At 32.6% G+C, this 14,252-nt stretch overlaps 1 protein-coding gene across 4 annotated transcripts in view; it reads left to right on the plus strand.

The window, feature by feature from the left end:
- Positions 1 to 14,252, plus strand: part of LOC140432710 (uncharacterized) — a 48,253-nt gene that overhangs the window by 11,699 nt on the left and 22,302 nt on the right. For 3 of the 4 annotated variants that reach the window (XM_072520777.1, XM_072520774.1, XM_072520779.1), the window contains one exon: positions 11,288 to 11,392. The exons of the other annotated variant lie outside the window; for it this stretch is intronic. In XM_072520777.1, coding sequence (XP_072376878.1) covers positions 11,288 to 11,392 — 105 coding nt within the window. The remainder of the gene's footprint in view (positions 1 to 11,287; positions 11,393 to 14,252) is intronic. 4 annotated transcript variants of the gene reach the window in all.

Below are 14,252 nucleotides of genomic sequence, written 5' to 3' on the forward strand. Positions count from 1 at the left end.
AACATAAACGTGGGAGTAGGATTTGTGGAACAGTAATATTATATGACTTTACTTGTGAGACCCCTTAACTATCTGGGTAGATACAAAATGTTTGTTTAACGTCAGGTTAATATTCAAAAGATCACAGATCTAAAATCTTTTGATCAATATGAATTCACCAGGATGATCTTGATGCTCACCCGTTAGTTTTCCATGACGTTTCTTTCGTCACTATTTAAGGTGGTGTGCCCTTTTTTTGACATCCACCTTTGTCCAGATACTGACTATTCAGTGTATATACCTATTAAATGGTTGTCTGCCTTTTCCGCTTTTAAGTCTTTATCAGAGGCTTTGTGAGCCTGTTTCCCTTTCTGTCAAATGTCTATAGATATTTGGCGGAATTTACAATTTTTTCAAATCAAAACAGGATAGGGCGTTCATAATTCTTAATTATCTAGTCATTTATTACTTAATTATTTAGATAGCAGGTAATATCTGTATTTTAAAACGCGATTAAAATTTTCAGAGATAATTTGAAGATGCATTCGTGAAACAACCTGTATACATCTTCACTTAACCAGTTAAAGACATTGTTGTCTGCTTATGTTAGCAAGTGGTAAAAACACGTAAATACAATTAAGTAAAAATAATATTGTAGTTTTTACCTGCACTAATCCTGTACACTCTCTAAGGTACTTTCAGTGTATTTCTATATGACGAAGGTGTACAACATATCAAAAAGAAGCTAAAAAGAATGTCTTCTTTATGGACAACAAATTGTTTGGTATTTGTAATTAATATGTATTTTTGTTTTTTCAAAATCGCGGTCATAAGATAATTTTCAAGCAGAAAAAAAAGAGCCTGAATATTGCAATGATTTGTGTTCTGCAGTTGAGGTTCTTTGTAAACCAACAAATTGCACAAACAAACAAGTAGAAGGCTACAAACCAGAACTTTGTAGATGCTGTACGGAATGTTATACAAGATTATTTAAGCCGTTTTTTGGTATAATTAAGTCTTTAATTCAATTCCTTTAATTATTTTTTTGGTTCTGTATTTATATAATGTATTGATATATGTAATTATCGTACTGTTAAAATACATACGCCAAATGAAGAAATGTATAGTTTATACTAAAAAGTTCTGTCATATTATGTAATATTCGAATTTAAATAATTTTTTCATATACACGTCCACTAGAGGGCAAAAGCTGATACTCCGGTAATTTGTATATTCCGACCTACTGCCTTTTTTCCTTTTTTGTATATTAATAAAATAAATGCTTACTTCCATTCATTTGGGGCATATTCTCCTTTTAGAATATTTGTCCAGAAGCTGCCTAAAATAAGCTCTATAGGAGTGTTACAGGGTCTAGGGGCCTTTCTATTTTTCAATGTCTTGGGTGGTCTTTTTATTTTTTGCGCATGTCAAAACATAAATCACACTGTCATCATCTTCTATGAAGTCAGTCGTCAATTAAAATTAGTGGGTTGATGTTTGCCAAACATGCACTGTCCATGTTGAGAATATACTGAAGAAACTTGTAAAATTCTTTTCATTAATCTGCTCCAATTAAAGAAATAATTGTAGCCCTAAGATGTTATTTCCCGATATTTGGAGGATTTGTCGCCAACAATTTCTCATACACTTGTTTCTTTTCGTTGCCAAGTCACTCCACTGCAGGTTTTTCTTCTTGCACTTTCGGTTTCATTCTCCTAATGCTTCGTTTCTAATGTCTCTTTAGAGTTAATGAACTAAACATTCTACCAAGATGTTCTGGAGTTCGCTTCCCAAATTGTAATCTGTTAGATTTACAGATATAATTTCATTTTTGTTGTTTTCTTTTGAAACAGAATATCTGAAAGAAAATAATATTTTAGCTTTTAAAACAAAGTGGTCAGATCAGCAATCGAGACCACTTTTTACTCTAACATCTAATACTTTAAATTTTGATTCTTGCCTAATAATAGCATAGTCAATACTGGTTAATGGTCAATAATAATACCTACGTGTTGGTTATGTCCAAGTCAAACGGTAAATGTAGAAGTATTTGCTCGTTAACGATTTTGAATGTTTGCTGATGGTATAAATATATTAGCACCCCGCTGTTGTTATTTATAGTCTCTACTTCACGAGGATCTACTACTAAGCTATTGGTATTTTTTCCAGTCCTTTTATTTATATCACTTAGCAGGGCTACTTTTTTATGGTAGCTCATTTGGTCTTCAATGATTGACAATTCGTTAAAGAAATTACTTTTTTCTGCATCAGAGTCGTCGTTACCAGACGCGTAAGCTCTAATTACTATTAAGTCATATCCTTTTAATTTGTATTTCTTGTTATAAACCTGATCAAGTCCCTGAACGCCCCTAAGCCAAGTTCAGGGAGTACTTACCTTACGTTTGAGCAATTCATGGGAGCATATGGAGGTACCAGTAAAGTAAGAGTGGTGTTACTACTAGAGAAAATCAAGATTTTCTTGCACTTCCATATAACCAGTTACTGACCAATACCTTTCCATCTTTCGATGGAAGTTTGGTTGAGTTGCAGAACTTCAATGCCAACTACCAGCTCTTAGAAAAGCTTTGAAATTCTGAAATGCGTCACGTTATCCTTTCTATCTGGTAATAAAAAACAACGCTCATGACTAACCCACTTACTAAGATGTATGGGAAACGTTATCTTATTTAAAGTAACGTTTCCCATAAAAATAAAAAATTTTAAGGACACCGATGTCTACGTGTTAGTCTATTGTAATCCACGTGGTTACCACAGCAGAGCAAAAATCGTCCCTTACCACTTGTTTACAACTAAGAGTTGTAAAAGAGGGTGCAGTCCCGACAAGGTTTCAGGAAAAACCATCTCTTAAGGAGGAAGAATTATCACGCCGACACTTGCTACGCCCCTGACCTTGATCGAACCTTCTGGGCGTTCGAAAAAATTATACAGTCGTATTGACTTTATGGGAATTCTAGAGACACTTCCAAAAAAGAGGCGAAAAGGAGATTTATAAGAGCAATTAGAATTTAAGGTGGTAGTCTTTGTCGTGTTTTAGTGTTAGTTTTAGAAGATTGTTAATGAATAAAAATAAACATTACAATATCTATAGTGTGGAAGCCACTTATGAAATAAAATTGTTTGTATCCTCATTTTAGAAAATAATAAAAAACGTTGAGATACCTTAACTTTTAAATTTAAATGTGCGCTATTTAAACATAAATTGAATGTACAGGGTGATCCACGCAAGTATCCACCCTGTATATTTTCATATTTTTAAAAGCTACTTAACAACCTGGTGTCTACGAACTATATCATGTAGGGTCTGTTATGAATAATACAAGGTAAAATTTTGAAATTAAGTATAATTTTCTTCAAGACAATTAATTCATAGAATACCCGAGGTAATTGATTGGATTACATTAAAATAAATGCTCAAAATGTTCTCCACCTTGTTGTTGGCAATAACACAGTCTCCTATAAAACTCGTCCCGAACTTTGTTTAAAGTTTGGGGTGAAATATTCCGCATTTCTGTAGTTATCTTTTCTTTGAGGTCTTCAATGCTAGTTGGTTGTGTTATATACTTTGTTCTTGAAATAACCTTACAGAAAAAAATCCAAATTCGTAAGATCTGGTGACCTAGCTGACCACTCAATAGTACCCCTTCGTCCAATCCATTTATTGAAGAAGATTTCATTCAAGTAATTTCTCACCATTAAAGCACAATGGGGCGTTGCACCGTCCTGCTGGAACCAGACAGTTTCATGCGGTAGAGTCAGATCTGTTAGATTGGGATATAAGTTAGCCAACTAAGGAAAAACATCGTCTCTTAACATACTTAAATATATTTTTCCGCTGTCAAATTACCATCTACAAATATAGGACCAATAATATGATCTGCTATAATACCTGCCGTAAGAGAACAACATTACGTTGTAATAGAAATAGAACAAGCAAACATACTAAATTTAAAAAGTCTACAAGAAAAAACGGCAATCAACTGGGACAAGGATAAACAAAATGAAAAAGTCAGATGGAATAAAATTAAAACTCTTAAAACAGACTTTCATACTCCAAATGTAGTTTTTATCAAATATACTTACAGTAACCATGATCCAGTTGAAAAATATTTATATCTAAAAAAGGAAGAAAGTCACTCAACTTCAGTGCCAGAGACTTTTTCTCAAAACCACTTAATGCAACATTACTTCCCATATCCAAAGAAAAGTATGACCGTTTAAAATTATATATAGAGAGAGTTATACTAAATCCTTATTACAATTTTTTTTTAAATTTACTATTATCTGAGAAAGAAACAGCAAAATATTTAAGAGTCATATCAGATTTTTTAGGAAACAGCTGTACAAATTGTAATGATCAAATAAATTTTTTTTAAACAATTTATTAAAATTAGTTAAATTAATAAACCTTTTTTATTTTTTGACAAAAATAAAGATACGGTTAATTAACAATTAAAAAAGTGTCGCAAATTACTGCCAGCCGCTCGATGTCGTAATTATGGTGCCTGGTGCGCCCGGCCGAAGGTTAACTGCTCTTCTCATGATCTCTTTGAAGCAGCAGTGCAAAATTCTTATTCTTCTTCTTCCTCTTTATAAGCAATTCTGATTATTCATTGGCGGATTAATACCTCAATGAAAGGTTGTCACTCCATCTTTTGCGCGGTCGTTCGATACTTCTGCCGATGGGTGACTTATCTCTTGCTATTTTGACGACGCGGGGCTCCTCCATTCTGCTTATGTGGTTATTCCATTCTTTTTTTCTATTTTGTGTCCTTTCATTTATACTTCTATCTCACTTCTTTGTCCAGATCTTTATAGCTAGACAGTGTAATTTCCTGGTATTTCATTTCCATTACTTGTTCAATACTGATGCCATCAATTTCTGTTATACATCTGGTTGGTTCTTTGCTGACTACTATTGTTTTGGTTTTCTGAGATGAGATTGTCATATTAAATTCTTTTGCTCTTATGTTAAATCTGTGGACCATCCTTTGCAGAATATCTTCATCTTATGCTATCAATATTGCGTCGTCTGCGTAACAGATTATTTTAATTTCTCTGTTTCCCATTCTGTATCCTCCTTTATTAACGGTTTTGATGATTTCATCCATCATCAAAATAAAGAGCGTGGGGCTCAATAAGTCCCCTTGTTTTATTGCGCTGCCTATTTCTATAGGTTCTGTAAGTTGTCCATCCATTCTGACTTCCATTTTGTTGTTTTGGTAGATGGTATTCATGGTTTTTATAATATTTTGGGGGAACTTCTCTATTATACAGAAGATGGATTACATTTTTGAGTCTTACTCTGTCAAACGCTTTCTTTAGGTCAATTAGACACAGAAATGCTGGTCTATTATACTCTAGCGATTTCTCAGTAATTTGTTTTATAACGAATATTGTTTCTGTACGGGTAACAAAACGTAAACAAATATTTTATTTGTCGTCTGCAATAAACTCAATTTCTAAGAGTTGTAACGGGAAATAAATTATTGAAAATATCCAGTGAACAATATAAGACATTAAGTGAAGGAGAGTGCTAAGAAAAAACTTTAAAATCGGTGAAATTACATCCGAAAACACCAAGGCCCTATAAAAAGTAAGATCGCTGTAATTGATAAGCCTAATTAACATCAAAACATAGAAACGAAACTCTGACCTTTGAAATTGCGACGTTGCCGTTGTGAGTAGACTTTCGGGGTAGACACAGAAAAATAACAACGGTTAATAAACATAAAATAAATACGGTAAACGCTGTCTTCTCTGAACTGTTGAGGTGGAAGACAGTGTTTGGCGCCGGAAAATGGAAAAATATATGAAAAATTTAGACAGTGATGATACACTTTCAGAAGGAGGGGCAAAAAGGAAGGACAGATATAAAGACAGCGAGGAAGAAGATAACATTTTCAGAAAGAGCAAGAAGTTTTCGAGAACACCAACAAAAACTCCAGAGAAAAAAAATGAGGCAACAAAAATTGATCAATTACTAATAATGGTGAGCCACCTCACCGATGATATTAAGGAAATAAAAAGAAATCAACAAGAATGCAAGGAAACGATAGAGAAGCTCATAATGGAAAACAGAGAGCTGAGAAAAGAAAATTCAGAACTAAAACAAAAAAATATAGAGATCAAGGAGGAACTCAGAGAAATAACAAAAAACATGGAAGTTATGGAAAAACACCGACGAATAAATAACATAGTTATGTACGGCCTAAAGATAGACACATATGAGCAAGCAAGGTTAAAAGGAACAATCAATAATTTCATCAAACAACATATAGGAGTTGAGGTTAAAATAAGGAATGCTCACAAGTTAGGCGAAAAAACATGCCTAATTGAATTGGAAAACCAGGAAGAAAAAAGAAAAATAATGGAAAAAAAGCACAAGTTAAAAGAAATTAAAGAGTACAAAATATATATCAACGAAGATGCAACCACAAAAGAACGAGAAATACAGAAAACAATTAGAAACATTGCTCAAGAAGAAAGAAATAAAGGAAATGAAGTCAAGATTGGAGTAAAAAAAATATGGGTGAATAACAGCGAATGGAAGTGGAATGACAAAGAAGGCGCAATATGTAAAAAAACATCAAAAAACTAGCAACTAAATGTACTACTGGAATAAAGTTGACGAAACAAGCACAGAACAAGGTTAGCGATAATACGAAAAAAGGAAAAAAGAGGAAAAAAATGATAACGGGACCAAAACACAAGAAAACATTACGAAAAGAACACTTACTTTTGGGAACATGGAATGTAAGAGGCACATATGGAGAAGGCAAACTTAAACACTTAGCGAGAGAAATCGAAAAGTTCCATTTTGACATAGTAGCTTTACAGGAGACGAAACAACTGGGAAATGATATATTAGAAATAGAAGATACAATGTTTTTTAACAGCGGTGGAAAGAATCGAACGTTAGGCACAGGTTTTATGATAAGAAAAGAGCTAAAAGAAGCACTAGTAGAGTTTAAACCAGTATCAGACCGCATATGTAGTATCAGGTTCAAGGGAAAATACCAAAAAATCACCCTCATAAATATTCACGCGCCTTCAGAAGAAAAAAGATAATGATGTCAAAGAATGTTTCTACAATGAATTAAACAGAACAATCGAAAATATACCCAGATATGATATGAAAATTATTCTAGGCGACGCAAATGCCAAAATAGGGAAGGAAGAAGTATTTAGACCGACAATAGGAAAATATAGTAAACACAATGAAACTAATGAGAACGGACAATTCCTGATAGATTTCGCAAGAGAAAAAAATATGATCATAATGAGCACATATTTCGAACGAAAAGAAATACACAAGGAAACTTGGATATCGCCAGATAGAAAGACTAAAAACCAAATAGACCACGTGCTCATCGAAAAAGAAGAACAGCAATGTATAAAGAAGATAAGAACATACAGAGGACCAGACGCCGACTCAGATCATTACATGGTGGGCATCAAAATTAAGCAACTGATACCAGAAAACAAAAACAAAATAAAAAAAAAAGAAATGTATACATAACCCAATTCGATTAGCAACAAAGAAAGAGCAAGACATATACGAGGAAACAATGGAAAGAGAACTAAAAAAGATACAAATAGAAGAGCAAACTGAGAACAAATGGGAAAACATAAAGCAAATAATGAACAAAGCAGCAAAAGAATGTAACAAACAAGAGAATAAAAAGAGGAAAGACTGGTTCGACATAGAGTGCCAAAAAGAAATAGAAATAAGAAAAGGATTGCAAAGCATTAAGGATTGAAATGATCACGAAAGAAACAACAGAGACAAAGAATAGATATAGGGAGCAAAGACAAAAAGTAAAGAGAGTGCTGAGAGAAAAGAAGAGAAAACACATAGAAAATAAGCTAAAAGAAATAGAAGAGAATTACAGAAATAAAAAAATAAAAAACCTATATCAAGGTGCTAGAAATGAAAAAAAAGGTTTCCAACAAAAACCCATATTCGTCAAAAACAAAGCAGGAAATAATATAAGCGGGGAAACAGAAATTGCCGAAAGATGGAAAGAGTATTTTGATGAATTACTAAATGGCAATAATAAGTCAAACCAAAGAGAATACGTGGAAACAGAAGCAAGAATCAAACACTTAGAAGACATAGAAGATAATTCACCCAGCAAAGAACAAATCGAGGAAATCATAAAAAATCTGAAAAACAACAAATCCCCTGGAAGCGATAACATAACAGCAGAGATGATGAAATATGGTGGAAAACTGCTAAATAATTGGATATACAAGATCATAAAGGAGATATGGATAAAAGAACGAATACCCGAAGATTGGAAGGAAGCCATTATTTGCCCATTACACAAAAAAGGAGACAAACCAGAATGCAGTAATTACAGAGGAGTAGCGTTACTAAATACCGTATATAAAATCCTATCAAAATCCATAAAAGATAAGCTAGAAAAAGAAGTTGAAAATATAATAGGCGAATACCAATGCGGATTTAGACGAGGGAGAAGCACAACGGACCAAGTATTCATAATCAGAGAATTACAAGCAGAAAGCTATGAACACAACTTACCAACGATAGCGCTATTCATCGACTTCCAGCAAGCATACGATAGAATAAAAAGGAAGGAATTAAAAGAGACCCTTGAGGAACTGGGAGTTAGCAGAAAGTTGCGTAACATGATACATCTTACTTTAGAGAATACAGAAAACAGAGTCAAAGTAAACAATCATGTATCGGACAAATTTATAGTAAACGAAGGATTAAGGCAGGGCGATCCTTTGTCATCATTACTCTTCAATTTATGCCTAGAAAAAATAATGCGAGAAGCGAAAATCAATAGAGAAGGACTCCTATATCATAAAAGACACCAAGTTTTGGCATTTGCGGATGATATAGTGTTGCTGGCAAGAGGAAAAAAAGAGCTACAGGAGATAGTACAGAGAATAGTAAAAGCAGCAAAGAAAATGGGACTTTACATAAATGAAACTAAAACAAAATGTATGCAGTGGACATATGATCAGTTCAGGGATGGACAAAAGTTTAAAGTAGAAGTAGAAGAAAGATTATCATACGAATTCGAAATGGTAGAAAGATTTACATACCTAGGTACAATAATATCACGCAAACCTAACATTAAAGAAGAAATACAAGCTAGAATAATGGCAGGCAATAGAAGTGTACATGCTCTTAGTGGAATGTTGAAAAGCAAGTTTTTATCAAGAAAGGCAAAAATACAGTTATACAAAACAACTATACAACCAATAGTAACGTACTGCAGTGAGACATGGACAATGACAAAAAATGAACAAAATTTACTGGAGATATGGGAAAGGAAAATCCTGAGGAAGATATATGGAGGAATAATAAGGGACGGTTTATGGATAAGAAGATCAAATGATGAGTTAAAGAAATTATATAATCAACCTAACATAATAGGAGTCATAAAGGCACAGAGACTAAGATGGCGAGGTCACCTAGAAAGGATGCCGAACACGAGGACTTCAAAAAGGGTAATGAACTACACTATAACTTTAAAAAAGAGAAAAGGAAGGCCAAAAAATAGATGGAATCAGGAGGTAGAAAAAGATATGGAAGAAATGGGACTACAAGGCCAGAAAAGAAAAATGAATAACAAGAAGGAATGGAGAAAAATCACATATCGAGCCAGAGAAGATCTCAGTACATAAAGAAAAGCGAAAATGAAGAAAGAACAAACTTTTTAAGCCATGGGCCTCTAAGGCCTTTAGTGCTATTGTATATATATATTGTTTCTGTACACAATCCTCCACTACAAAAACCCTGTTGTTTATCTGATAAACTTATCCTCTGATTTATTAGCACTTGTAAAATTTTAGTTGTAAGTTTTAGCGTAGTATTTAACAAGTTTATACCTTTGTAGTTTTCTGGCTGTTTGTTGTCTCCTTTTTTGAATAGTAGAATAATTAGTTGGCTCGTTCTCCATTCGTCCGGTATTTTATTATTATGTTCCATTTTTTCGAAAAGCGTTCCCAGTGATCATTTTTTATTTTTTTTACAACTGCATGTGTGTCGTTTCTAATTGTCTGGTAATTATGGTATGCCACTTGTGTTTTGGTTGACAGGTGTCTCAGGTAAGCTTTTTTCTTTTCTTTACATTTTTCATTCACTTCTGTACAAAACCATGTTCTTTGCCTTGGGAACGATTAATTTTTATTTATATTTCATTCACCAAGAACTTCCTTGGCCGACGCTAAAATATTAGACTTAATTTTTGCCCAGATTTCTTCGACTTCATCACTTTCTGTGATATATGTATTTCTGCTTTTTTCGGTTATTCTTTTTTGGAATAGGTATCTTGTGGAGTGATTCTGTAAGTTTTGGACTTTTATCTTTGTGGTGTGCAAAATTGACAGTGCGAAATGCCGCGTTGATTGCATATCTTTTTATGTGTCCTAATATCTATTCAAATTTTGAAGTTTCTTTAAAAACAAAGGATTTTCACCATTAGCGCTACTTTATTATCTTTATTGATTTATTAAGTATGCTCCATTGCTTCCAACTTGTTTTTCGCTTATTTTTTCTACATTCTAGTTATTTCCAACTGGTTTTTCGTTTATTTTTTTCACATTCTAGTTACATCCAAGATATACCTAATTATTTATGGTAATAAGATGATGTACTTAGATGACGACTTCGAATTTGGCATACAATTCTTTCAATTAATTTTTGGAATATATTGATATTTTGTCTGTTTTTGAATATTGGATCATATATTACATAAATTTATTGCGCAACTTTAGTTTTATAAACAAAATAATAAATTATTTAAGGTATCAGTTTGAATATTATCCTACTTTAACCATAACCTTACATTAATAAGATATGTTTTTGTATTAAAAACATATTGATATTGATTGACCTATAACTTTTTCCAATATTTAACATAGATAAAAATAATATATTCAGCTATTGTTTGTGTTTTGAGTTCATGTTATAATATAATCGTTAATTTATATTATTTGCTATCAGTGTTTATTGGTTTAATTAGTGTTAAATTCACCAAATATAAAAGCAGACGAACACTTTGTTTCTCAAACCAGTTTCAACTTTTGTAACAGTCAGTTCTTTTTATAGCATACGAATTTACAATGAAGTTTATCGTACTTTGTTCCTTAGTACTTTACTGCTCTTTGGCTGAAGGTTTAGGTAATAAATTCGGTGTTATTCACCATTAATTAAGTCACATTGTCCAAAGCTAAAAGATCATTTGTATCTGAATTGAATTTGCATATAACCGTTAAAGATCTATTTTTATTTTTTTTTTAATTCTAGTAAATCCAGCATGTGCTGGTATACAGTGCAGTCCTCCACAATGCGGACTTGGTGCTCGTCTAAAACTAAAGGCAGGTGCTTGTTGTCCCACATGCGAAGGATTTGGTAAGAATGTTATTCGTTATAGTATATTAAAGTATAAATGGATATTGAGTGCAAGTGTTTTAAAGACCAGTTATCCACGAATACTTTACGCGATTTTTTTTATTGGTACACTTTGAAATCATGTAATATTACTACAAAAAATTTAAATAAGAATTATCTGATTATTCATCTTGTCACACACCTCTCGTGTATTATTATCAGATGAGTTTGTTGTATTGTATACCTGATTTTATGATATTTTTACAATTTTGCAGTATGGAAATAATATATTGTACTGTTTGTTGCAAGATATTTCGGATTTAATCTTGTAGGTATAGTTGTATACAGGGTCGGACTTATATATGATACAGTTTATCAAAATTACGGCAATCGCACAAAGTAAACAAATAAAAAAAAATAGTTTTAAACTTAACTATCGTCTACATTTAAATCGGTATCACTATCATCGCTATCGTTTAAATATATAACTACTCTATTTATATTGTTTTGGAACTGTAAGTATTTTTCGTCTATTTTTTTGGCATGCTCTATACATTTTTTCGGTCTTACCGAAATAAATCTACAACAGTCGAACATGATTTAGGAGAATTATTATTTTTTCCTGACATTACTTTTTAATTGAGACCACAACAATTCTATTAGATTCAGTACACAATAGTAAGGGGGTAATCTTAATACTTTATGGCCATAATTCTCAGATAGCCTGTCGATAACATAATTTTTTGCACATTTAACTAATTTTAATGGTTCTACAAATGGTTTTTTTGTGTAAGAATCCATAAAATATATTTCATGTTTTGATAAAAATTCTGGAATTTCAGCTTTGTTTGAATTAGTGTTTGGAATTTTACTCTTTAGTCTACAATGATATTCGAGCATTATCCAAAATAATAAGGCTATTTCTTTTTAATTTAGGTAGTAATTGCTGCTCAAACCACTTTTCAAACAAAGTACTGTCCATATGTTAATGATAATCTAAGCGACAAGCACTTACACTCTTAGCAGAGAGTAATAAAGCATCTTCTACCCACCCTGATTCTCCCCCACAATGTAAAATACAAATTATCTTCCCTCTAGAGGAAGGAACATTGGTGAGGCAATTTTTACTACCATCAATCCAACATTTTTTAACTATATCGTGGGTGTCGAACCAAGTTTCATCCAAATAATACAGGTTCTTCTTTCCACTTCTAAAAAACCTTAGACTCTCCAAATAATCGAACCTCTACTTTATTAAACGGCTGGATTCCGTAATGACCTGCTTTATTCACTGTTTTAAACATAAAACCATTAGATTTTAAAATGCTCCAAAAAGTAGTTTTATGACAATCGGGAATTATTTCTTTGTTTCTTAGTTCACTCAAAAGTTTATTTAAAGTTGGTAAGTTATTCACTGAATACATGTGATATATCGTTTCCCGTATAGCTGATAAATAAAAACTTGGCAAAACTCGATGGGCACCAGAATCCTTTCTTTTTTTCGCAACACTGGATCGTCTTTTATAAGTTCGTACACAGTGGATCGTGGTACTTGTGTCAAAAAACCGTTTTTTTGATCGCTTCTGATTTAACTGTCGTCGAAAGAAGACCTAAGAAAAATATGTAATTTTACGTTTTAAGGAATTCTTCTCGTAATTCTGTGTTTTTTATGAATTAATAATGATTAACCTTCCTAATAGCGGGTGGGGCGAATTTCTCGAATCAATCGCTTTGACGGTTTAGAACATTGGTAGTTGATGTATTAAGAGCACAAAGAAGTAGTAAAACCCAAAATACCGCCACCAGAAAATTAAATATTCTCGTTGGATTTTGCCGAAATGTATGTGGGGCGAAAATTCGCCCCACGTTGTATCGTGTGGTTTCACCTTCTACTTCTGATTTTATCAGTTTAGGCGAAAGTTTTGGAAAAAAGTTACTAATTACTGTACTTATTACTTGCTATGATATGCATTCTTGTCTAGATTCTTCAAAGCACCACTTTCAAGATGAAATTGTGTCTCTAAGCCGCTAAACTAACCGCTAACTGCGCTAAAATTACGTGTTTATTTGATGGGTTTCTGAATGTGACTGTCTTCTGTCTTTGATTTTTAATTTTTTGACTTGGTATTAAACAAAGTATACAGACAATAAAGAGTAAAAAAATGGTAAGATTAATGAGATATATAGAATCCTTGCGCTTAAAAGTGAACCAAACTACTAAAAAAAAATTAATCCTTTCCATCAATATACCTATCAAATAAACTAATATTTATTTAGGCAAATTATCAGCAAATACCTGGCTGTAATACTGAATACTGGAGAAAGTAGATAGTGTCTGCATGCATATCCACTGTCACCAATTAATAAGCCTGGAATTTTACTTTTTCCCATTCTATTTCTTAATGCACTTTCATCGAATATTAAGCTATCATGACTTGACCCTGTTGACCTTGTTGTTCAACAACAATATCCATATTCTTTCTTCTATGACTTGCAAAAAGCTACGGTTCATTCATGTAGGGCCTGAATAATGAACATGAATGATAAACAAGTATATACCTCTACATTTGAAAAATGGGCAATCCCATAAAAACTGGTTATATTCCTATAAAGTAGCAAACAATATTAAATTTGTTGTTTAAGTTAATGCGCTGACGAAATATTGTAAAATTCCATTGGATTTTTTACATAATTTTATCACGAATATATCGCTTTCGTATACGTTCCGGACGATTTTCTTATACAATGTGATAAATAAACTCTAAAAATTCTTTATCGTTTTTGAAGCTTTTTTAAAAATTAAAAAATTATAACATCGACGTCGCAACGTGTGGCGTACGCTGATGACATAGCACTAATGAGTAGAAACCTAAACAGTTTA

This window comes from Diabrotica undecimpunctata, chromosome 1 (assembly GCF_040954645.1).
Source record: "Diabrotica undecimpunctata isolate CICGRU chromosome 1, icDiaUnde3, whole genome shotgun sequence".
NCBI classification, from domain to species: Eukaryota; Metazoa; Arthropoda; class Insecta; order Coleoptera; family Chrysomelidae; genus Diabrotica; species Diabrotica undecimpunctata.